A 25,828-nucleotide genomic window follows, 5' to 3' on the forward strand; every position below is an offset into this window, starting at 1 on the left:
ATGTATGTTAGTACATTTACGCGGCGATGGCTATTTCGATTTTACTATGGCCGAAATAGTAAATCTAGATTCAAAAATGCGTGTAAATAGCGCATTATACCGGGCGTTGACTAGAGATACATAAAGAATGCTAGCTTTATGGGGCTTTTCGTAATCGAAAATAGCCGACATAAATACACTCGCAACTCAATCCTCCAAGCGGTTGATCAGTAGAGGCGACACGAACTGACGTTACGATCGCTAACCGCGTGTATCTAGATAATGCAGTCGAATATTGTTATGCCTATGGAATGACGAACGGGAATAGACTGAAATTTTTATATAACCCCGTATGGACGCCGTATACTTTTCAACTACGCAAATTCATTTGGGCCAACTTCAGCAATGTCAATCTAACTCCATCGGATCGACAAAACTAATATTATCTAAATAGATGCACAATAAACATGCACCTGGATTACTGTTAACAGAGTTAGAAACCTTTTCCTAATGCAAAGGACAGGAAAAATAGTCGAAGAAGTTAATCAAAGGATGGAGATATAGTTGTTCCTATATGAGAGTCAATCCACGTGAAACCGAACAAAATCAATCAAAATTTTTCATCGATCTCTTCGATTGTGTGAATTTTTTTAACAGTTCTATGGGTGAAATAAATTTACCATACATTTTTTTATTTTATTTTTACATTCAATATTTCAAAAGTTATTCCCGATTGAAAATTGCCCAAAATGCCAAAAAACCACCACACACGCCCTCCTTCAAATCTTCATATTTTAGGTTCTACTTGTCTAATCAATTTGTTCATGGGCTCATTCGAAAGAACTGCAATTGGACTTTCATGTCATGCTACTACAAATTTTATAATAGCAACAGTTGAAGAGTATTATAAGCAATTATTATGTATACAAAGAGTACAATAAACAATTTGATTCAACGGAATCTGTTAGGTGATGAAATATGTTGGTTTTCAATAAACATTCTTCCCATTTTGTGTGCTTAATATAAGATTGATCCACGCCGCTTGCCGGATAGCTGGATTGTCGGCGCACGAACTGCTCTGCTCCGCTCGATTATTGATATTTAAAAAATACTCTCCATTAATTTTCCAATTTGAAACTCACCTATGTCATAGAGAATTGATCAAGGAATACGCTTGTATTTTTTTTTTTGGAATTTGACAGCGCGGTTTCGATGATGAAAATCGTGTTTGAAAATTAATTGTTTATAATAATCTTTAATTATTGATATTATAAAATTTGTAGCAGCATGAAATGAAAGCCCAATTCCAGCTCTTTTGAATAAGTCCATGGATAGATTGATCAGACAAATAGAACCTGAGATATGAAGATTTGAAGGAAGGCGTGTGTGGCGGTTTTCGGGATTTTGTGCAATTTTCAACCTGCAATAACTTTTGAAATATTCAAGATGGAAAAAAAATTGTTTGATAAATTTATTACACCCATAAAATCCGTTGAAAAAAATTCACAACAATCGAAAAGATCGATGAAAAAAAGGTGTCCAGTTTGACGTGGATTGACTCATGTACCTTATGTAATTTCTATACATTTTACGAATTCTTGTAATACAAAATATTGAAAAAAGAGTTACTAGGAATGTTTTGCCGGATAGGCATTTACAATTGAACTAATTTTTCCGAAAAGACGAGTTATTCAATTAGTAGCGAGTGAAACTTTCGAATTTTACAATTCAAAGATTTTACTGTGTTGACTGTGAAAGTGGAATCGCCAAACTCTGAATTGCCGAATGGATGAGCACCTTCTTGACTTTAATTGAGAAACGAAATTTAACAAACAGAATGTATTTACGCGTGTATTCACTCTGACTAAACTACAGCAATCCGAAGGTATTACGACTCTACATGCGTTAAACATTATCGGAGCATGAATTTTATTGGCAACGAGTTAAATTTACGCAAGATTAAAATTGTCATTTGAAAAACTACAATATGTTAGTATCTGACATGTAAAAATAAGTTCACTTATGCTCGTTTCCACACCACCGCAAACGATAGAGCATCCGACGCGGTTTTTTTTTTTACATCCTATCCCCAGTAGGCCTACTCCACGGAGAATACTTGCAAGATCAATCTGACGTTGTTCGAAAAATTGCAAATGACTTTGTTCACATGTAAATTATGATAAATTATTTTTCCCAATTAATTTATACTCGCGTATGTTGGTAGCTTGTCGGAACTTTTCAATTCAGACAACCCGTGGACTATTTATTATCGACGAAAGATGAATGTTTTAATTATTGATAAAAGAGGATTGTTTTAATTATGGATGAAGGGTGGTTCTTTTTCATCTTATGAGGTATGAGATAAACAGTAAAATGGAGAACCTGGTGAATACGCAGAACAATCACAACTAAACCAAAATCGAAAACATGTATCACTGTAAGACGTTGGCATTTACCTATCGATGACGATGCAGAAATCTTGGAAGAAATGGACACAAGTAAAATCGAATAAGCACAACCACCAAAATACGACAGAGCTGTATAATTCTACAGTGAAATCCAAATCGAACATAACCTATGAGCGACTCGAGAAAAAAAAGCTGTGACACTGAAACGATCGCTATAACAGACTAAAACCATTTAAAAAAAACTACAGCTGAATAAATTTTACTGCACTATTTGATCATGGTGATTCTGAACTACATCGCTAAATCTATGTATCGGTGAAAACAAGATAACTAACTCTGAACCAGACCTAAACCAGACCTAATCCCCAAAAATTAAACATTAATTTTTAAGTATGGTCAATAAAATTCAGTTACGCGGAACAGATGAAAATATTATTAGTGACATATGTCGGTACAGATGAAGATATACTTAGCTTAGATAGGTAAAAAATATAATTATCGAAAAAAGAAACATAGATATAAAAGAATCATTAAAGTGAATATCTCTCGACTGAGTATTCTACAGTCCTCGGTGCATTTGTTAAACAATTGGTGTTATTTTCCTGAAACTGAAAATAATATGATCAGTTAAACGAGTATTTCTGTGCATTTCAGGTATATTCCATAAATACTTACACCAAGATTCTCCACTATCACTATACACTACCGAAATTTTTGTTTTTGCGCGTTGAGCACCAGTTTTCAAATGCCGCGCTTTCTCTCATAAATGAAAGGTATGAAGTCCACGCGCAAAAAGCGGCGTGGAACTTGAAAACCTCATTGTTTGACAAAAAATTGACCGAAAAGCTGAAAGATCAGCACATCGAGAGTGCGTAACTCTTTTATATACTGTTTGTAAAATCGACGCGTAAAAAGCGTGTCCGTTTCCCGTTATTAATTTACGCGCATAAAGCTGCGTCCAATTTTCGTGATTATTCGCCGCGCAATATGGCGCGACAATTTAAACTGTCAAAAAATTTGTATTATCTGGGACGTGTCCCAAAAATTCTGTAGAAACCCAATCCGCATCTGCATCTTTCTGAATTAGATACATTGCTATGCGGATTGTTGTTCTCAAATAACAAATCGAATCGAAATCGGGGGGGAGGTTGGAGGGCATGCATTATTGTGTGGCGTGACGGTCGGTGGTCCTCTTCGACGCGAAGTCTTCGAGCTGAGCATCTCTCCCCATCTAGCGTACCACGGAACGCGATAGATGGTCCAGAGATGCGTTGTGCCCATTCAGACGATCACAGAGATCAATTGAATGGAATAACGATCGGTAATGACTAAACAATCGAATTGCATAACGATTGAAAAATCGTTGCAAAGTGACAAGAAATGGGAAATCGAATCTCGTTAATACTCAAATGTTTACAAACGTTCGAGAGACTCGAACGTGGAGTCTTTTGGGAAAAAATGTCTGTGATCGTTTGACGCTGTGGATTAGAAAAGTTAGTAACATCACGGTACGTCGCGACCTTCCTACCCTCGCCTGTTTCCCAACGAAGCCACCCAACGGAAAAGAGAGATTCACACACTCATGCATAAACCCCGCGACGGATCCCAAAACGTCCGCCTACCTACCCGGTTACCTATATTCGACCTAAACGATTCTCCATTCTTTCCAACACACATCATTCTTCATCATTTGCGCCGTGGTCACTGACTTACATTTTCGTTGGTTACCTGTTGGGAGCAAAATGTTTTTGTATCGTAGTCTGCCTACTCAGAATACAGTATCGCGGTTGTATTCCGCCAACCCTAATATTGCATTTGTTATTTTAGTGAATGTTGGCAGACTATCGGTACATTAACCTTCTGTAAAAGTGATTAAAAACATCCTGTATGCCAATTAGCATTTTTCTAAGCGAGCTAAGCCTGCAGTTGATCAATACTTGTTGGATGTTAAGATTGAAAATGATACGTAATATAAGATGCAAGTTGATTACGTTACGTTATACCAGACTTTGGAATTTCATAAATTTAACAATAACGTGAATAATTGAATATGTTCAAACCTCAGGTGAACCCACCACTTAAACGGCATCATCGGTAAATTCAAACGTAGATTATTACATCAGTTACGAAACACAATTCCATCTCGCGAGTGCCGAGTAAGCGATGGTTACCTGTCGCGATGCTCATTCCACTTTCAGCAACGTGTAAAACGTCTAACATTAAGTAAGCTACGTTAAATTGCATTGCGAAAAAAAAAATGATTCGAATGAAAGTCAAGCACGTTGCGATCGTGAATGAGCCTATCCATGCAGCTAAGAAATCGAAGATTTGTGTAACAATTGTTACCGCCACGCCACGTGACAGAGGAATCCCAGGGAAATACCCATAACCTAATACATGCAAACTCACCAACGTTGCCGAGAAATGGAGAAGTTACTCGGAAGTCTCTGCTTAAATCTGTGAAAAGCAAAACAAAACACTTGAATTAATTTAGGAAATCGGCTTTTCAGTTTTCAAATCAATTATTACTGTTGTCGAGATTTATATCTATGCATTGCATGTTACGCAAGAACAAAAGTTGGGTATTAAATGTGCGACCTTGAATTATCAATCAATAATTAAAATAAGTATTGTTACCTCTTATCTGGGTTGCTCCGCAATTTAACGTTAGTAGTTCTTGTAGCATCTCAGGTTTATTGGTGAAGCGACGCACTTTTCACATAATTCACATCTTCGCTAATCTCTTATAATCCAAAAATCCGCACCGCAATAACACTAGCACTCGATTCTACATTCACTTTTTGTGCTGTAGCTATCTATTTGAACCGACTGAATAAACTGGCTGACAATGCAACTGTGCATTCACCGAAAATCAGCTAAAAAAAATAATAAAATTGACACTGGACGTACAAAGGCAAAAATACATATCACTGAAATCTGAAGGTACACAAAACAATGAAACCGCGAAACACGAAATTCACCTTCAACGTCCGCAGAATGTTTTTACGTCAGTAACTCGGTTTTTCTTCAGGCTACACGCGGCTCGTCTGTATTATTCACAGATGAGTATGGTGGAAATACGCTCATCGAACAACGTGACACAATCTGAAGAACGTGGTCTGAGCGTGGAACCGATGCCGAAAACCAATAATTTCACTTTGATTTCTCGGAAACGACTGATGTCGCACGGCGCTCGTGCCCTCTCTACCCTCTTCCCGTGGAGTGGGGGTAGCTGCACGCACCGACCTGCCTGCCTCCCCTCTCCCTCGTATTATGTTATGGGTGCAGCGACAGAGAAAGCTGGAGAATTATTATCTTCTGTCCTTTAGAGAAGCGATTCAAATCCGTTCACAAGACGCTTACGCCGTTGCTTACGCTCTATTTCATACATCATAGAGATCAGTGTATACGTCTCTATGGTCTCAATATATTACGCATTACACGTACTCGTATGTAGAATACCCAGAGACGTAGATTACAGAAACCAATTGCAAATCTGTTCAGCATTACAGTTTGAAAGTACAGTAGAACGTCTGATCTACAATTTGTTGTATCAGTTACGTATTACGCGTAATTCAATCAAATACGCCCCTATGCATGCCGATTCTATAAGAATGGCGTAACTTCTGTTAAATTACTAGAGAATATAATTCGAATAGGCAAGTTATGCTCTATATGCTGATAACCTTATGAAGTATTGAAGACGATTTATCTTGACCTTGATGACTTCTTGATTAATGTTATTCTCGGATATGAAGGTCACAACTCAAAACCCTTTTTTATAGTGTTAACGTTTCAGCTTATGAAGTATTATATAATTATAGGTTATAATAGTCATAGTTATTTACAGCACTTAAATAATAATATTGTAGTTCTGGGTAGCGTGAGGATGCCATAATATGGCTTTACACTCGGATTAATGATTCTCGTTGTTATCTCACATCTAAGGATATTTTCAGTAGTTAGGCGGTTCTTTGAATGATCTGCTTACAAAATTCTTACACTTAAAGTTGGGTTTGTTGGGAGCATGAAGGAAAGCGACCGACTAGCATTTCGATTGGATGTTATACCTAAAACTCCCCGGGACTTTAGTAACACAAAATTATATTCGAGTGGTTACACCTCGGTGAAACACATTCAATGGTTGAGGGTCGTGGGCACTAGACTCTATACAGATTTGATTTCGTTTGTGATTTTGGTTTCTGGGACTTACGTGCAGGTGTTCACGTATATTTTCACTTTATAAAGATTCAGTACAGCTAACAATAAGAACAAAACTGAAGAGGACTTGGGGGACTCTGTTTACTGCTGATCGTTGTATTCATATGTCGTAAATATGGCACTGTCTTGTGCAAGTACGTATTTGTTTATTTCTCGACGATTATAAATTATTTCCGTCCAATAGGCAATCTGTAGCAATGGCCCGGCTTCAGCCTTATTTCTTGAATTTATTTCACCCTCCATTCTTTCAAATTAAACGTAACTGTTTTATACCGGCTCATGAACCCTAACCTGAAAGTTCGCGCGTTTCTTCAACATGATACCGAACTCAAAACCATTAATTTATTTCCAGTTTCCAACGAGGTCCCAGAGCACCCGGTAATCTCTCCGGTTTCCGGTTCTATTTTCGAAAAACGGCTTATCGAAAAGTATGTTGCGGAAAATGGAGTGGATCCTATAAATGGAAAAGATCTTGCAGTTGAGCAGCTGATTGATGTAAAGGGTAAGATCATGACTGCAAAGAAAATGCAGAGTAATAATCATGTCGGCATCATTTTGAAAAATGTTTATTCTGCAAGGTGTATTAATTCTAAATTTTCTGTTCAGCTACGCCTCTTGTAAAGCCAAAACCACCGAGCGCAACATCTATTCCTGCAATTCTAAAGATTCTACAAGATGAGTGGGATGCAGTAATGTTACATTCGTTTACTCAGAGACAACAGCTTCAGACAGCCAGACAGGAGTTGTCTCATGCTTTATACCAGCACGATGCAGCCTGCCGAGTTATTGCTAGATTGACCAAGGAAGTTACTGCAGCCAGAGAAGCACTGGCCACTCTTAAGCCACAAGCAGGCATTACTCAAGCAACTGTTATTCCACAACCGGTAAAACGTTTTGCTGTTGTTTGTTGCTTTCTATTTTCTATTTGTTCCTTATTTCTATTTGTCGTTAACAAAGTTCTGGCATATTTTCATCCTACATAGCTCAGATTTCATTATGATTTATAAAATTCATGATAAAAGTTGTAAAAAAAGTTGTACAAATTGGTTTGCAATTAACCCAATGAGATTCTGCGTACAGAAATTCTCAGCATTGATAACATATCTGTGTATCTGTCTCTGCCTAGTTTTACTTGATATCTGTATCGAGAGGGTTTACCCAGGATAAGGCTGAAGTTGGTAACATTCGCGTAATGCCAGACAGTTATTATTGTTATATGGTAAAATAGCGAGTTTAAAAAAAATTGCATCATTACAATAACCTTATGAACTTCGACCTTATCCATCAGTTTACATATAAGTTTCATTACTCATCATGCTTACTGTGTCGCATACAGTCTGTTGCAGTGGAAGCTGGTGGTGCGGCAGCTCAACCAACTGAACAAGCTGGCATCACTGAGGATGTTATTCAAAAATTACAAGAACGAGCTACTGTTTTAACTCAAGAACGAAAAAGACGTGGACGTTCTATACCGGAAGATCTCTTACCACAAGAAAGCATCAGGGCATTCCAGACACTTGCTTCACACCCGGTTAGAAGTCCCATTAATTTTAATTTTGAGCAGAAATGTAATTTGTGACAAAATATAATTACGGAAAATGTTTTCACTGACAGGGATTGCATTCCGCAAGTGTACCAGGAATTCTGGCACTTGATATACATGGGGCAGATACCAGCAAAATTCTAACTGGAGGCGCAGACAAAAATGCAACAGTTTTTAATAAGGACACTGAACAAGTAGTTGCTATTCTTAAAGGACACACCAAAAAGGTAAGTAACACCAGAAGTAAGCAGTGCTTTTCAAAACTAATCTCGCAGTGTAATATGAATTATTATGTAAGGTCGAAAATTTGTCTACTACTATTCACGATCACAATTTCGTACCTTTTGTATGGGAAGAAACTCAACATCTTTAAGTGACTTTTACTCTATAGATCAAATGGAAGTTAGTTTGAGTTTTGATTTTTTCGTTTTTGAGATACTTGCAAAGGAAGTACGTTCGCTCAAAATTACCAATTTAGCTGAAGTTTGGCACGAATGTAATACTTTGAGAAGAAAAACAAATGGCGATTGGAAAGCATGCACTTCTTGGCCATTTAGGAGAAGTTTGGTATTGAATTTGAACCTGTTTTTCTATCTGCGAATTAAATTAGTTAATGTATCAAAGCTATTAGTCAATAATGTAAATTTAGTTACTTATATTTCTGAAACCATGAAGAGAGTTAATATTTTATGAGAAAGCATTTCAAACTTACCAAAACTTTAATACAATACACGAAAGGCCGCTTAAGTATTAATTCTTACAAAGGTGACACTCTTAGTCTTCCGTCACTTATTTATGAGCAAAAGCGTGTAGCCAGCTGTACCATACTATACAACCTGTGAAAACAGTTTCCCTTAATATTAGCGTAATTATGAAGTAGAGAGGAAAGATCATGAACTTGTGTGGTGGAGAATCTCAAACATAACAAGGATTGACTGCGGACATTGTAGTATTCGACTTATTGATAGCATTTATTTCATCGTGGAATACAACAATAGTCCATTACACCTTTAGGTTGTCATTACTATTTTGTCCTCTGCGTCCGACCTAAATGCCCTGCAGCAAAACAACTCATACAAAACTATCCTGTCATGAATCACCCGAACGGAAGTATCCCAACAAAATTACCCATGTCAAAAATAATCTGCAACAAATACAACCCAGGCCAAAAATAATCAACCCGATGAAGAATAACCCAAAAATAAAATAACCTGTGACAAAAATAACCCAAGACAAATATAATCTAGGGCAAAAATAAGCCGATCAAGAAAAATATGTATTGTTTGTTATCTGTTTGAATATTTTGTTGAAAATAGACTAACGCAAACATTAAATTGAATCGAATTCAATTAAATTCAATTAAATTCCAGATGTTATATTAACAATTTGTTTATGAGTTCCTATTCATGATTGTTGAATGTCATGTTCCTGCAGCGTGTAATTTTTTAGTGAGAGAAGAGAGTTTTCTTAACTAGAAACAATAAAAATGATGCTCATCATTTTAATAATCTCTGCATTAGGAATTCTACTAATATGTCTAATTTTCTATCACCTTTTGCAACGTGCAATTATTAAGTAACCGATTTCACACTATTCTTTCATTACAAAAATCGTCTTAATTGTATATTTATATTTGTGAAGTTAAATTATAGATCTTACCAGTTACGTTTTTTTGTTGAAAACCTACAAGTTTCCATGATTTACATTTCTTACGATTGTTAATATTTTTTATTAGGTAAAATCAGTGTCTGAAACGTAAAATCAGCATTTTTTGTCCTATATCTTCGGTTTAACATATGTAGCAAAAATCAATATTAATTGAAACTTGAAATGTATCAATTTAGAAAGTATAACATTTCAATAGCACTCAGCAGTTATGGTATTAAGCTTTTGATTTCAAGTATTTTGGAAAATTTTAAGGTCACACGAGTTATTTATCATCCGGAAGAAGATGTGGTTATGACAGCATCACCTGATACGACAATTCGTGTTTGGAATGTGGGAACAAGCCAAACGACACTTTTATTGAGGGCTCATGATGCACCTGTAACTGGCCTCTCACTTCACCCTACAGGAGATTATTTGTTGAGCTCATCTCTGGACCAGCACTGGGCTTTTTCGGACATACGTACTGGCAGACTACTGACAAAGGTCAATAAACGAAAATTCATTCGCTAGTTTCTTAGTTAACAATTTATGATTAATCCATTTTATGGAAAAATGACTTCTACCATCACTTCATTATGGTCCCTTCTCCATCATAGGTAGCTGGGCAATCTGGACAGCCTTTGACAACAGCCCAATTCCATCCAGATGGGCTTATCTTTGGTACAGGAACAGCTGATTCTCAAGTCAAGATTTGGGATTTGAAAGAGCAGTCAAACGTGGCTAATTTCCCCGGTCATTCAGGTCCAATTACCGCTATTAGCTTCTCAGAAAACGGATATTACTTAGCAACAGCCGCAGAAGACTCTTGTGTCAAACTATGGGATTTGCGAAAGCTTAAAAATTTCAAGACACTTCAATTAGATGACTCTTATGAAGTGAAAGATATTTGTTTTGATCAAAGTGGTACATACCTTGCTGTGGCTGGATCCGACATCAGGTGAGCTTGACTGCACACATCAAAAATGTATTTTTGAAAAACTTATTTGAGTATGTATGAATATTTACGATTTTGTTTCATTTTTCTAGAATTTATTTGTGTAAGCAATGGCAAGAATTAAAGGTACTCAACGATCATACGGCAACAGCTACAGGTGTTCGATTTGGGAAGCATGCACAGTATATCGCTTCTACCAGTATGGATCGAACATTAAAGCTCTATGGATTACCTTAAGCCTCAACAAGTACCTATTTAATAATGTGAAAATAAATTATATGATTTCAATTCAAAAAGGCAAAGTTGGTAACTATTTCTTTAGATGATATCAATTTTTACTGATATGATAAGTGTTCTTATATTTTTTGACCTATTCAATTGTCCATATTTCACCACGTATATTGTTGGTATTTACTGTCCGTATTACTGATGAAACAAGGGAAGGCAATGCGTAGTTATGAGCCTGATCACTTAAAGCAGATTCAAAATTATACGTAAGTTGCCTTTTGTGTAACATATTTGTCTTTAGCCATCTTTATATCAAATTACACTTAAAGTACTGCAAGGTGATAAGTTTTGCCTTCCCCATCCATCTAAGATTGAAGTTCATAATTTTTTCATATTTTACTGAATTAGTTATATCCATCCATTTGAACGAGTAAACACACTGTAACTCCAAACCCCGTTAAAATATCAACGATAGATGCTAATGTTTTGATTAAGGAGTCAAACTTTCATTCATGATTATTCATTTTCATTCATATGTCTTAAATGGCTGGCCCTTTTCAAAATGATTTATCAAAAAGTGTTTATTGTTTAAAAATCGCGTGAATTTAAACGAACAATCTTCATTTAGCTCCAACAGCCAGAATTATTTGGACAAAGTTCTGCAATTGAAATCAAAACTCACGTTCGAAATAAAGAGGTACTCCAACTTTAATTTTAATTGAATTTTGATGCCTGGATTGTGAATTTTTCTTAATTAGTATTTTTACAAAAGTTTAGCACTGGAAGTTGAGATTCATATCAAAATATCCATCAAACCTTGGGCCAGAAAATTACTTATTTAATTGAAATTTGAATAAAACTCTTGTACAATTATTTTGATACATCAACGATATAAATGTCTCGTATGAAAAAGGTCTTAAAGTATAAAGAAAAGCTTTCAAATCTTTTACATTTAATAGTATGTAATTGGTATTCTGAATCTGCATTTTCATGATGTGATCGATGTGGTCACTGACTTTTTTTCCATACTTATTATGATTTTGCCGACTCGCAACATTTTATAACATCAATAATTAATTTATAATTCATCTGTTCATGCAAATTCATCGAGAGGATATCGAAATAAAATTTATGTTGACTCCTGAAATTCTGATCAAAGGAAATATGCATCACCAATTGTGGATCATGTAGCCTATGTTTCAAATAGTTGTAATAAATATTTTATACAGCAACTCAATTACACTGTTTTCCGTGCATAATGATTCCTACTGTTTATAGACAGATTTGGGGACCGTCACAACAAAAATTTCTTCAAACTAAAATGACAACTCACCCTTGAATTTGAATTTTTTTAAGAGGATCCTATAATTAGTCTTTACCATCTGAGGAAAAAGGCCCTTAGTTTGTTCGTTATCCAGTCCTATGTATAGTTAAAGGGATGTCCTGGTCGATTTCGACGTTGACGTATATATCACCATGCATCGAAGTCCCCGTGTCTTAAACGCAATAAAGGGCTTAACAGCCCCATTCTATGTGCAATTCTGAACAAAAACACTCGCATACATTTTCATCTGGCATAAATTCTACGAATTTACAATTGCAATTTCGTAGAAACCACGATATTTTTTTAATTTTTCGTCGAACGAAAATTTATTCCGTATAGAATGGGGGGCTGTTAAACTCTTTTTTGCGTTTCAAACACGTGGACTTTGATATTTGGAGATATATATGTCCCCGCGAAATTGGCCAGGGTACCCCCTTAAACGAAAAAAATCGGACCTAGTGCAATTTATACACGCAATGCCAAACAAAAATTTTCAAAATTGTATTGTTTTATGCAGGAATACTTCGTTACTAACTTACAACCTCGATAATACAAAAGAAATTATTCCACTTCTGTACGAGATTCTAGATATTTTCAAAAGGATGGAGCAAAAACTGAAAAAACGTACCCCTTTCAGCATTTTATTTTCATGGTTCCCTCTGCATTCGTTTCTTCAAAATAAAGTACAGTAAATTCACATCGATGAACAGCCTTTTTTAATAATCGCACTTTTAAGGCGATTTTTTTACCCCCGAGGAATCCCAATCGGCCTTCGTCAAGTCAAATTAAAATGCCCAGGCTTATGGGTACTTGTAAAGGTTTTCAATATTACAGGTTAAATACACTGGTCGCATCACACTTGTTGTTATAAGTCAATAATCTTGGCTAGTAATATTTTCATCTATGAGAATTTATTTGTGATTCTTCACTCTGCATAACCTAGCCCTGAGCCTATATCGTATAGACAATATTATCAAAATTTGTACAAGTTATTCACTATTTATACTAAAACAAAATATACGCAGCCGGAATCTGAACAAAAATATTCAAAATTAGCAAATAACTAAGCATAATTTTCAGTTTAAAGTAGGAAGCGAGGAAAATCTACATTGAAAATTCGATAACAAAATTACGTATAATTTCAACAGTATATGTACATACAATCATAGACTTACGAAAAAATCTTAATCTAGCAACAAAAAATGATGTTTATCGTTGATGCTAACTGGAATGGAACTCTCTTTCAATGAGATTAGATATGCAATTTGTTTTCGTAATTCTTTTGTTTCATCCAACGAAGCGTCATATCACAACTTATATAGACGTACACGTGAGATGTAAATTATAGAAGCGGTAAATGGGCGCCGTAGTTAATTAATGATAAGATACATTAATCATAGCTGACGTGAGGTGGTGCTACAGCGAGGAAACGTGCGTCGAACGAAAATTAAATGAAACACCGAATATGTAATGAGTATTTTCTATATTTTAAGCAATGTCATCAACTTTACTTATCTTTACTTTTAACGCATGAATTGTTCGTTCAATTTTTTATACTGAAACATTGTTTTGCTGTACCTTGCATAAGGACTGTTGTCGACTGGAATGATCTAACTAATACGCGTCACTGTTACATAATATTTTTTTGTCACAAAAAATTTGATCGAAATATGAAAGATATGCATCTATTCGTATTATCTTAGTTTAATTATAGATTAAAGGATTTTGAACGTGGTATCGGAACTTTTAAATAATTTTTCATGTTTCTACGTCTTCGGGTATTTTCCCGAGAATTAATGTCATACATGTCATTGATTAAAGTATACAATGCCTCACAGACGGTCTTTTTGCCTCGCGTATTTGCAATATTCGTCTTCAGCTTACCTGCGACTCATATAACAAACTTACGTTCAGCCCGAAAAGACCGAGTTTGCATCCTTGTTACACAATATACTATTTCCATACATATCCAGTGCGAAGAATCAAAAGGGCATAACGACACTTTTTCAGCATTCCATGATTCTACAAAGATGTATGCAAGAAAAATGAAGAAAGGCGGACTTATCCATCAAATCGAAAATCCCATGTGTTAGGTCATTTTGGTTTTTAGCCCCCGAAATGGTAAAAATTGCACTTGTTCGTACTACTTGATAGAATGTTCCAGCGCACTCTGAGACAGTGCATTTAATATTCCATAAGTTTTATCCAGTCAGCTAAATCTGTGATTGGATGAATATGTTGTCGGATTAACATGAAGTCTAGTGCTATGTTTACACTCCATGTTTAAACACACTTTTAAATATGATACTTGGTGTTTTACCGGTTCCCTCAGCTTGACTAGCTCTGAGTGGATAATGAGCCTCGTTCAAACTCAATCGCAGACCTAATTTATACGTGGCATGAAAGAGCCCGTCCCGACTATCAGAATTTGCGGAACGTGTACAAGAAAACGTAAAGTACATTTTCGTCGCAGTAGGCGTAAAACGGGATTTTACGCCCGCGAAGCGTCACATATTACGATAATACGGCAACGCATCGAAAAGTACGTTAACTTATGGTAGTGTATCACCCTTTTAAATCGCAAGTTCCGAAGGCTTCGGACTTTGGATTGGCTTAAGAAAAAAAAGATACACGAGGCTGGTTTGGAAAATTCCGTGTCACATTCTTCCTCACAAGAAGAGTATTAAACCCCCGGATCATAGATTCTGAGGAAACTTCCAAGTAGGAGTGGCAAAACCACTGTGGTAGGTGTGGAACACTTCACACCTCAAAATTTAGCAGGTGTGGAATTCCACACATCAGATATTTGCAGTTTCAAAAATATAAATTTTGTTCTAATGACTTGAATATGAACAATGGTGCAGGATTGCTTGAACGATGTAGCCATAATCCAATGTGTCAGTTTGATTTTTTAATTTTATTTTCATGGCGCTGCTTTTTAAGTCACTAGGTCTTATCAAGAAAAAGACATCCCGCATGGTAAAAAATTTTTCCGTCAAGTTTAAGTGGTTTCAAAACATTTTTGTTTTCCATTTATTTAACACGCAAAAAAATTTATTTCGAATCAATTCACGAAGTTTTGTATTTATTCAATATTTTTCGAGTCGTTCAACACCATCGAAATCTTAGACACTTAGTCAAGAAATCCATAGTTGAGAACAGTTTTATGAGCTTTTATTTTGTTCATATTAAAAGAAGAAAAAATTTACTAAAATATTGACTTGCAAACAATTTTTGAAATTCTGTATTTCAGAAAAAAATTAATAAAAATATTAAAATTTGATAAGTGATCTTATATATTTAAAAGGTTATTCTTTGAGCTTTCAGAAACATTCCACGCGTTTGAAAATTATTAAACAAGTATGGAATAGCGAATATAATCAATTTTAACCATAGTAAAGAACTGCCGAATGGATAAAACTACACATCAAACGCTCCATACTTTTGGGGTGTAAAAGTATTCCTAGCAGTTTCAGCTGAGTCCGTGATCCGGAAGTCTGATACTCTCATTGTTAGTAACAATAGAATTACCGAAATAAATTTTCGTATCGAGTAATTGAAATTATTACGTTATGGAATGTACTTTAAAGTGAAAAGTGAAAAGCTAAAATGTGCAGAAGTATTATCACTTTGATGATAAAAATTTATGAAAATTCGTACGTTCTAGGAACGTATGATCTCGCACGGCAGTCTCACAATTGCCATACAACGTTCATAGATTCGATGTCTGGCAACACTACTTGTGCATTTCACAATCATATGTTGTACTATGTTAAAACTATATGTCATAATGTGGAAAAGATGCAGCTTACGATACATGGACTTTAAATTATTATAAATAAATTCAAATTACACAAAACATGTAAGGTTATACTTGTGATATTAGGTACTTTCGATTACCTCACATTCAAACCATCTACCGCATAACAAACCAATTCGCAGATATTATATAATATAATTTATATTAGAGTGAAAACCTCGAATAGAATTCTCCGGCTGTTAGTGCAGCTAGATAGGCTAATTTACCCATTATGAATGTAACATAGTTGGAATCATGTAATGGAATTAAGTCGAACATTGTTTCAATTCATAACGCACTCCGTATTTTCTACATCAAAGCTTATGTTGTTCTTTTATCGCGACATACATTTTAATGTACGTTTAGTATACCAATAGCAGATATTTTATTAGATAACCTGAATTTGTTCGAAATATGCAATCCCCAATATGGGTGAAAATATTATTTAAAATTTTTATATATATCTGTGCACAAAAAAAATCAGATATTTTTGGTAATCGCATTTTTGGCTATTCTGAGAATTACTTACTTCAGACTGTTACAGTTACATCTACATTTAGAAAGCTGATTGCTTGACTTCTTCACACTAGAATAACACTGATCAACAGTGGTTTTGTTGTTCTCGATATTTGAGTTGTCTTAGTAAGATTCGATATCAACGACCTAGGAGTAAGCGTAATTTTTCGAAACTGGCTCTAGTTATTTATTTTATCGATATTTTCATATTGGACTGAAAAAAATCAATATTTAGATGAAAAATTCGATTTTGTTTCATTATTTAAAGTTTACCAATAAAAAAAAAAAAAAATGCTACGAAGATTAACGAAAAAAAATTTTTTTTTGTAGTCCTGATTTTTTCCGTAAATTTTGATATTTGAGAACGCAAAATTTACGAATAAAATCATGATTATCCCAGAAACTATCTCTCTCCTTACAATACTACAACAACGTAAAAACTAGCGTCAGTCTATTATAATCATGATTTTATTCGTTAATTCTACTTACCGATACACCAAAATTCATCGGAAAAATCAGGGTAAAACTGAAAAATCTTTTTTGTAAACCTGTGTAATTCATTACACAAGATATTAAATACCCAAAGTTCAGTTGTTCGTTTGCAACTTCCTATAATACTCCGATTATACTCTACTAGAAATTATGTATATTGTGCAACTAATTTGAAAACTAAAGTCTTCGCTGGTATAGAAATTACAATAAAAAGAATGAAATTATATTAATATCATTATCAATAAATTATGTTGTGCCAATATACGCTACCCAATCACTATGTTTCCTCCTATTGCTTTTATCTCCGTTAAGAATAATGTTACTCGACACATTGAAGAAGGCTGTTCAAATAAAGAATCGGTACCATTTTCTTCATTCTCAAACCTTAGTATCCCTTATTTTTATTCTACCATCCCAAATTATAAGTCATATCAAAAATTTATCCGTGGTAATCGTCTTATTATTCTGTGTCTCAATTACGTGAAACGACCCGCTTTTATTCTTCCGATTTTCTGTTTTTTTCACAAGATTTGGCGCAGGATAATTTCCATTTCCTCTCGCCTAATTTTCGTGTGGTCAAAACCATCCTTGAAAATGCATTTTGCCCGAGTATTTCAAACTTTCCGATACTCACTTCAACTACTGCCGATATTTATTTTTTATTCATACAAAATCGAAAAGTAAAGCGCATCTCTTAAACTTTCTTTTCCGTAGTCCAGATCTTGAGACGAGCAGTTTAGAGTAATCGCAACAGATTTACAAGATAAGTCGAGAAAAGGACTCTACATTTTTTTCCAACATGCCAATGTCTGTGAAAAGCTATATTATATTCAATTTTGATCTTATACTTCCGATTTCGGGGGAATATAAGTGGAATTTTGCTGTATCAAACTGTTCAATTCATGTAGAGGTTCTTTTCCTGAGTCCTCGTCCATCGTGTGCAATGGCTCGGTGCAATATTCCTGTCCGCAAATCCTGCATGCTTCAAAGTCCGGTTTTATCGACTTTCTTAATCTCTGTAATGAAATAATTAATGCGTCAGATGATCTGTACAGACTCTGTGGGATCTCGCTTCAACGACCTTCAACATAAAGGATGACTAACTCACTTGGAGAAAAGTGTCGCCTTCGGCCCGAATCAACACATAAATGGCAACCGCAGGAATGCATACAAGAGAAAGCGATGCAATGCCCCACCCAATGGCTTCTGCCCACCAGGGGTAAATGTATGCGCCATTGTGATAAGTGGGAGGCTCGTAATCAATTAAACTAAACACCCACACAGCCTGTAAGTATAATAATAAGAGGATGAAAACGATACATTTCAATAATTGTATAGACAAACTTGACACAGTCTGAAACGTCAATGAAATAATAAACATTGAAGCCTCGTACCATTATTAAAAGAGGAGCAGCTACGAGCCAGCAAAACCGAAAGTAAATAGACGGCATACGTCCGGTCATTTCTTTGACATTACTGCACAGCCTCTGCACACCATAAAACCAAGATATGGCTATAACTTCGAAGAATGCCAAAAACATTATCGAAATTGATGCAGCGTAGTGATCTATCAGTTGAAAGAAGAATATACCACCCTGAGGATAAAAGGACATTTTTAAATTTTGTGAACTCTAAGAAAGGAAGACATGTACCTCACCGTTGAAGACCTTTATGTTATATTTACCCGTGTTAGATTTGGTAATCCGAACAAAAATGACACAACGCATATTATGAGAACCAGGATTTCGTGGCAAAGTAACAGGCGCTTTATCCAATTTGGAAATCCGTCTTGTATCGATGTTACGACGACTTCCACGATTGCAAACTGTAATTTCAGTGAAACGTTCAAACATTTATTGTAATTTTCCAACAAGGGCCGACAACAGATTATCAGCTGTCATATACCTACGTACTTGGGATTATTGGCATTATGTATGACTCACGGTTTATATCAGATTAGCAAAATTTCAGAGTCATAGAATGCAATATCTTACTAGGTTGGGCAAACCGCTACTCACCTGACTATTGAGTGAGAGGCAGACGAGCATGAAGAAAAATAGCACGGCCCATAGTTGAGATGCTGGCATTTTTGCCAAAGCTTGGGGATAAACGACAAAGACTAATCCAGGACCTGTAATAATAAATATACAATAAATATAACGCGGAATACGAAAAGCATGTCCAGTCGAGTTCCACGTTCTTTCAGTAACGCGATTAGTATGTCAGTGACGACCCGTGAACAACATCACATACCATCACTGAGGACATCTTCGACGGACATATTCTGCTCGCGTGCGATGTTGCCTATTGTGGCAAAGGCAAAAATTCCAACAAGTAGACTGCTGAACGCATTGATTAGGGATACAGCAACCGTATCTATCAAGATATTGTTGTGGAATTTGTTGTAGCTTGCAAAACAGATCATCGACCCGAACGCGATTCCCACTGAATTAAAGATTTGGGCAGCTGCATTCACCCAGACCTTCAACAGATATAAAAAAACGCAATTATTTATTAAGGACTGAGTGAAATCCTATAAGAAATTCACGATGAAGAGAATTTTTCCGAATAATTCTGAAAAGTGTTCTTGGAAAGCAGACAAGCTCAATAAATTTTAGACAAATTCAGTAAATATTTGGAGAAGTCGGAATTTTTAACACAGTTTTATCGGTCGGTTTATTGTCAAAGTGTGACAACATCTTTTCAGGGCTCTTTGGAAAATTTGGCTTGCTTCGCTGATAACGCTCTCTGTCCTTTTTCTTGTAAGATGGAATGAAACGAAAAATCATTACCGATATGCCAATTGGTTTTGCTACTTGAAAATTACCAGAATGTCAAAGTTACGCCATGTTCGTGATTAACCACCGTCCACAAGTCTATTACAAAGTATGGCTATTTCCTCCCAGTCACAAATAAACTACTGACCTCCACTCTCTACAGTGATATGGAGTATTGGCAGTCATCCACCGGTGTGCACTTTTTGAGCCCATTAGAGTAACGAGTCAACACTTTTGATTTCAAGAGTATGAATTATCGTACTCTATATAACACTTGAAACATGTATTTTGATGAATATCACTTTGGAAAGCAACCGAAGAATCTGATTTTCATTGTGCATTGGAATCAGGACGAGGAATTAATACCATTTAGAAACAGGCCTGTACCAACATACAGTGAGACTACTTGCAGACTTCAATGAGAATTGGAACTTTCTAGGAATTGTGTGTATTGGTGAAATCATGTTGTAGCACATTGATCTGCTACAAAAGATGATTTCTTCCCAATTGAAGTTGAACTTTAAGTTAAAGTGCAATAGTATTTTTGCTACCACTGGAGTATTGAAAATGAGGAGTATTCACTACGGAAGACTAATCGTGCTTTAAAACAAAATTTATTTCGTGATTCCGATTAGCCGATATACTGGTATCAATTTTTAGTCGGTCAAGTTTCTTTCGAGAATGATGTCATTCCATGAAAATTGTACCCTTAGATTGTCCTGAATGCAGCAATTACAAGTTAGCGTCCAGCAATTGGAGAGACAAAAATATGCTTATTCATTGATTGCTTATGCATGTGATTTTCCAGTGAAAAACCAATGTTTCGAACGAATACTGAGGCTTCTGACTTTGTGTAACAGACAACAGATATTCTACTGCGCCAAACTCACTGAAGCGTCACAAAAATTGCACATGAATTGAAAAAGTTTCTCAAAATTTATCTCAGGTAAAGCGCAGGATACTTGGGAAATGTTATTGTCCGATGTTTCCGTCGGCGTTCTATATCGTGCCCTCAAAGTTTTATAGAAAATGAATCGACGAATACTCTTTGTTTGTTTCAAACTTTTGAAACATGCATTCGTCTTGGAATTACATGGAGTAATAAAAGCGCCCGAATTGTGAAATATTGGAAACTTGATACGACAGTTACGAGGCTTTTCAAAGACGCCGTATGTTTTAAAGGTACCTAACTCGATTCGAAACGCCTCCTAGGTACCAATGCAAACCCAGAACAATATTATTTATGACGTAAACTACATCCCTACATAATTCGAGTCATGTTATAAAGGTTCGCTGAATAATGGCTAAATATGTTACGACTATAATTACGTTCACTATAGCATTTGGTAACTAAGAAATGTTTTATAATAAAACGAATTACAGCTAATTTCGCATACGTACTTTACTTTGAATAAAACGTCAATAAACAGTACCGAAACAATAAAAAACAACTTTTTTTTTTAAATTATACTTCGTTACCTTAGCATCTGCCAGCAGAGCCCATCGTGGTCTGAAAAAATACTGAAGACCCTTATCCGCGCCTTCGAGGGTTAGAGAGCGTGTGAGAAATACGATGATGAGCAGAAACGGTAGTGTGGCCGTAAGGTATCTTACTTGTGCCGACGACCTGATAGATTTCCAAATGGAAAAGTAAACCATTACCCAGGCAGTTACCAAGCAAGCAACTAATTCCCACCGCAGCGCTCCAGGCTCTTCGATGCCATTGCTGATCTGAAGTACCTTGTTTCTGAAAAAATTGAATCAGTGGTTAGTCCAACGTACAAGACATTCCCGCATAGCACAGTTATTTGTGACGACAAATCATCGCACGGTTGCTACCACAGATTGCAAAATTCAGTTTTCAGTAAACACACCATTTTTCAGGGATTTATATCGATTTTCAGGATTATTCGGGCAGCACATACTATAAAATCACGATTCGGGGCACTGTAAACTAAACTTTCTAGGCGCCTCGATTTGAATGGTGCTTTGTTTCGATCAAAAGCTCAAGTAGTCAACCATACTGAGTTACTATAAACACAAATATAGGGCGGTAAGCATTTAGCTTATAACCAACTTGGCATGATTCGATCAGCCCCCGGGAACTGATTATTAGAACTTAGTATCAGCGACAAGTTGAGTTTGGAATCATGCTTGGTCGATCAAAACTTCAACTACGTTTAATTTTTTGCCTGGGCTGGCACGTAATACAAAAATGAAATGTTTCTCGTTTGCCTTACTCAAAGAAATCTTCTGATGGTGTTTTGGAAGTGTTTGGTCGTGTGCGATTGTCTGTATTTAGCATAGCAGGTGTCCAGCAGGCATTCGTATGCCATGTATCGTTACACTCCGACCATGGTTGGACATCTTTGAACGCAGTAAAAAAATAGTAAATGGCATATGCTATTATCACATTATGGTAAGTGGACATTAGAAATGAAATAACTACGGACGACAAACCGGCCCCTGTAAGCAGAAAAAATTGGAAAAAATAATTAAGATTCACGTTATCGTCAAATGTTATCATATGCATGAATGATATGTACGGTAAATGGAATACAAGGAAGAGTGCAACATCGCACAGGAATTTAAACGGTCCGTTCTATACGGAAGCAGTTGGTCGCATGTCAAGTTTGTTTCACAACAAAAGAATACTTAAAATACAAAATTGCTGTACGTTAATAGTCACGTACCCAATGGCATGTAAAGTGGCAATATTCCATGCAAGATTTTTTCAACACCGGTAATTTATCTCGATCCTATAGCCACCAACCGTTTTCCTTCAACCAATATCACTGTTATATTTTATGTGAATTTGAACTCCGTAATGGGATGGAATGCAGGTATGTTGGTTAAACTATGTGCTTTAACGAACCTTTAAATAGAGGGCAAATTTGTCCCAGGGCGCCGATTGGACCTCGACGTGTGAATTGCCCGATAGCAAGTTCCATGTATAGCAACGGGACACCGCATACTATTAATATCAGAAAGTAAGGTACGAGAAATACTCCTGGAACAAATAAAACGAAACATAATCATAGATTTTTATAAAACTAAATGCAGCACTATGGATTTAACCATCAATTAACATGTCTCTTAAAATTGTATGGTACGTACATGTATTTTCCTCTTACTGTATTTCAAGTCAAATATGGGAGAAAATTTGTCACAATAGTATTAGAGGGTTGTTTATGTAACAACTTTTCTCCAAAACCTGCTTGAAAACTTCCAGTTACGCTTCTTACCAGGTGTGACTAAGTCAATTCACGGTAAGTGCACTTTGTACTTTTGGAAAAAAATGTAAAATCTATCATTGTAAAGAAAAAAGCAGCTTTGAATGGATGAATAAATAAAGAAAATGAGTAACTGTTTAATACGTGTATTCCATGGAGTCTATAATAAATGTGAATATAATAATAAATCCAAGCAAATGCTCGAGTAAAAAATATGGTCGGAAGGAAGTTTTATCTAACCCATGGGATGTTATACTTTCAACGCTCTGCGACACCTCATACGTGAACGCAAATTCAAGCAATTTGACATAATCTTGACTTTCTGATGGATTTACCGATTTGATATATTTCATACGTAGATACCTACATTTTATTTATTTATTTTTTTTTCAAGTTTTGGGTAAGATAAGTCTGTCGTCGCGTTATTACGTGTTATCCGATGATAAGATTACGGAATTTTTCGAATACTTGACTCTAACAATCGAAAAACGCGCGCTGTGGTATTCTATAAAAGTTTTTTCTTTCAACCAACTTAGCTAAAGCGAATATACCCAGAGGATACCTCAAGAGTCGAATAATTCGAAATTTTGTTGCTAAATTGCCTTAAGCATAAAAGTTAAGCTAAGCAAGGTTACAGAAGAATGAGCAGAATGAAGATTAGGTCATAAAGAAAGACTGGTTCCAAATATCTTTACTCGGTACTTATTGTACACAGCCTTTTTATGTATCAAAGTTCAGTTTGTTTTACTCTGCGTACCTGTGTAATATTATACCCATTCATATTTTAAATACACTCATTTCTTAACGACTATTCATTTACAGGATGTCTTCTTATTAGGAAATCTGGAAAACCGGAAATTGTTAAGGAATTTGCATGCGTCTGGAAAAACTGGAGGATTTTTGTATTTTCATCCTCAGTAGTGTCCGATTTTTTGAAATGTAGAAAATCACTCTCCGTGAGATTGAAGAGGTTAGCGGGAAAGGGGTACGAGTGACGAAAAATATGGTTTTTGAAGGAATTGTAAGAATTGCTAAATTTATGTTCACCTCCTTGTAAAATTTATGAAAAATACGAACAAGTACTAAAAACAATCGATACTCTCAGGTCGATGTTTCTACCTTCACGTTCCGAAAGAATGGCTAATCCTAATCACGGGTTATTTTATTAAAATTGGAGCGTTTATTGATATGCAAATATTTGGTAATTGAGTTTAAGCAAAATTGTATTGCAAGAAAAATTTGACTATTTTAACTCACGACGGAAACATCTGACGTCTAATTTTTATAAATAATTTACATGAAAAAAAGCGAATCTGTTAGTAAAAATAGGTTGAAATGAGTCCTGGACGAATGTCTATTTTCGTCTGGCAAAACCGGGAAATGTGAGGAAATTTGATACGTTATTGACGCTAGACACCCTGATTCATTTTGTGCGCGAACTGGTGACCATCCCCCCCCCCCCCCCCCCCCCCCGGGCAATATTTTCCAATTTTTCTAAAACACTTACTTATAGTTTCAAATTTTTTTCTCTAAACTGTAATTCCAGGAAACAAACTGCGAATTTTATAAGCATTTAATTATAATATTATACGAATATTTGTAATTCTTTCAAGGCGAGAGTCTAATATTCTTACGAGTCAGCCAAAAAAATAAAAAAAGATATTAACGCTGCATTTTCACAGTCTCTAATTACAGGTGAGCAATAGAGCAAAAAAGACGAAAAGTCTCCCCGTGCAGCTTCATTTTTAAAATTATATTTATGTGAATTCACTTATCTACATAATATTTAAGCTCTGCAGCAAGATATCCGCAGAATTCGCTCGATCGTGACGGGACAATTTCAAAACTTTTTTTTGGCATTCGTACAATATACGCGGTAGAAAGGCGATAGTGGTGCAAAACAGCGCACTATATTTGCTTCGGCCTAGATCGAGTATGCAAAGAATTTTCAGAATATGCGATTAAAATACACGAATAAATATTAAACGCGCTTGAATAATTATACCTGCAGGTAATTGCCTGAGGTTGGAAGCATAGCGAATACTTCACTTACAATCATTTTACAACTCTGCAGTCACAGAAATACTTACCTAGATACTTGTTAAAATTGGGGTTACGCGGAGAAAGTACAAAGTTAGTAGTGACGATTGTCAGGCACGAGTGGTTTTAGGATGTAATCCTCCTTTGTCGCTTTTTCACACCTCATGCAAATATGGAATGGCGATCTGTCAGTGAAGATCAAATCGAGATTATCCAAACATCTTTCGAATACATTTCCAATGAAAGCATTACATCACGGAATGTCGACTTTAGTTCAAGCTATTCCGAAAATATAACAGCTAATTGACCACAACGAACACTAATTAACTCCAAAAATTCGATTCATTTTTCTACGGAAAGGATTGAAGCGACCATTCAATGGACGTGTTTCTATTTTTGAAAATTTGGTGGACTTTGAAGGGTGTAAAGCGTCTCAAAAAACTATTTTTTGTGTACATCTAGTAAACTAACTCAACCTCAAATTCCTAAGTGTTTTCATTTTCTTAAAAAAAAAAAAAAAAAAAAAAACAATTATGATTTTAGACCGTTCAAGTTGTGTCCCTCCCCCCCCTCCCCCTTAATGTACAACATCCGATTCTCAAATAAGTATACACCTTTGTATATAATTTTAGAAACAGTATCTCAATACGCAAGAGTGGTAATACG

General features: G+C 35.7%; 2 protein-coding genes across 5 annotated transcripts in view; one reads left to right on the forward strand and one right to left on the reverse strand.

Moving 5' to 3' along the window:
• The first annotated feature begins 6,536 nt into the window (after positions 1-6,536).
• On the forward strand, positions 6,537-13,947 carry Prp19 (pre-mRNA processing factor 19). The gene is made up of 8 exons (XM_046619515.1): positions 6,537-6,742; positions 6,961-7,110; positions 7,215-7,492; positions 7,945-8,139; positions 8,223-8,378; positions 10,072-10,302; positions 10,416-10,756; positions 10,846-13,947. The coding sequence occupies exons 1-8, from the start codon at positions 6,724-6,726 to the stop codon at positions 10,988-10,990; spliced, it is 1,515 nt and encodes a 504-aa protein (XP_046475471.1). The 5' UTR covers positions 6,537-6,723; the 3' UTR covers positions 10,991-13,947.
• ine (inebriated) overlaps positions 13,422-25,828 on the reverse strand; it is a 34,973-nt gene continuing 22,566 nt past the window's right edge. For 3 of the 4 annotated variants that reach the window (XM_046619512.2, XM_046619514.2, XM_069134696.1), the window contains exons 3-11: positions 22,765-22,899; positions 22,130-22,355; positions 21,369-21,636; positions 19,366-19,594; positions 19,131-19,243; positions 18,797-18,937; positions 18,507-18,707; positions 18,221-18,397; positions 13,422-18,128 (exon numbers count right to left, since the gene is read on the reverse strand). In XM_046619512.2, coding sequence (XP_046475468.1) covers positions 17,955-18,128; positions 18,221-18,397; positions 18,507-18,707; positions 18,797-18,937; positions 19,131-19,243; positions 19,366-19,594; positions 21,369-21,636; positions 22,130-22,355; positions 22,765-22,899 — 1,664 coding nt within the window. In that variant the 3' untranslated portion in view covers positions 13,422-17,954. The remainder of the gene's footprint in view (positions 18,129-18,220; positions 18,398-18,506; positions 18,708-18,796; positions 18,938-19,130; positions 19,244-19,365; positions 19,595-21,368; positions 21,637-22,129; positions 22,356-22,764; positions 22,900-25,828) is intronic. The other variant, XM_046619513.2, reaches the window with a different exon arrangement.

This window comes from Neodiprion pinetum, chromosome 3 (genome assembly GCF_021155775.2).
Source record: "Neodiprion pinetum isolate iyNeoPine1 chromosome 3, iyNeoPine1.2, whole genome shotgun sequence".
NCBI lineage: Eukaryota > Metazoa > Arthropoda > Insecta > Hymenoptera > Diprionidae > Neodiprion > Neodiprion pinetum.

What these genes read in the sequence shown, in the direction of transcription:
- Prp19 (XM_046619515.1), top strand. An exon ending in GCAGCTGATTGATGTAAAGG is followed by an intron (nt 7,111 to 7,214) that starts GTAAGATCATGA and finishes TTTTCTGTTCAG; the next exon opens with CTACGCCTCTTGTAAAGCCA. An exon ending in GTGGCTGGATCCGACATCAG is followed by an intron (nt 10,757 to 10,845) that starts GTGAGCTTGACT and finishes TCATTTTTCTAG; the next exon opens with AATTTATTTGTGTAAGCAAT.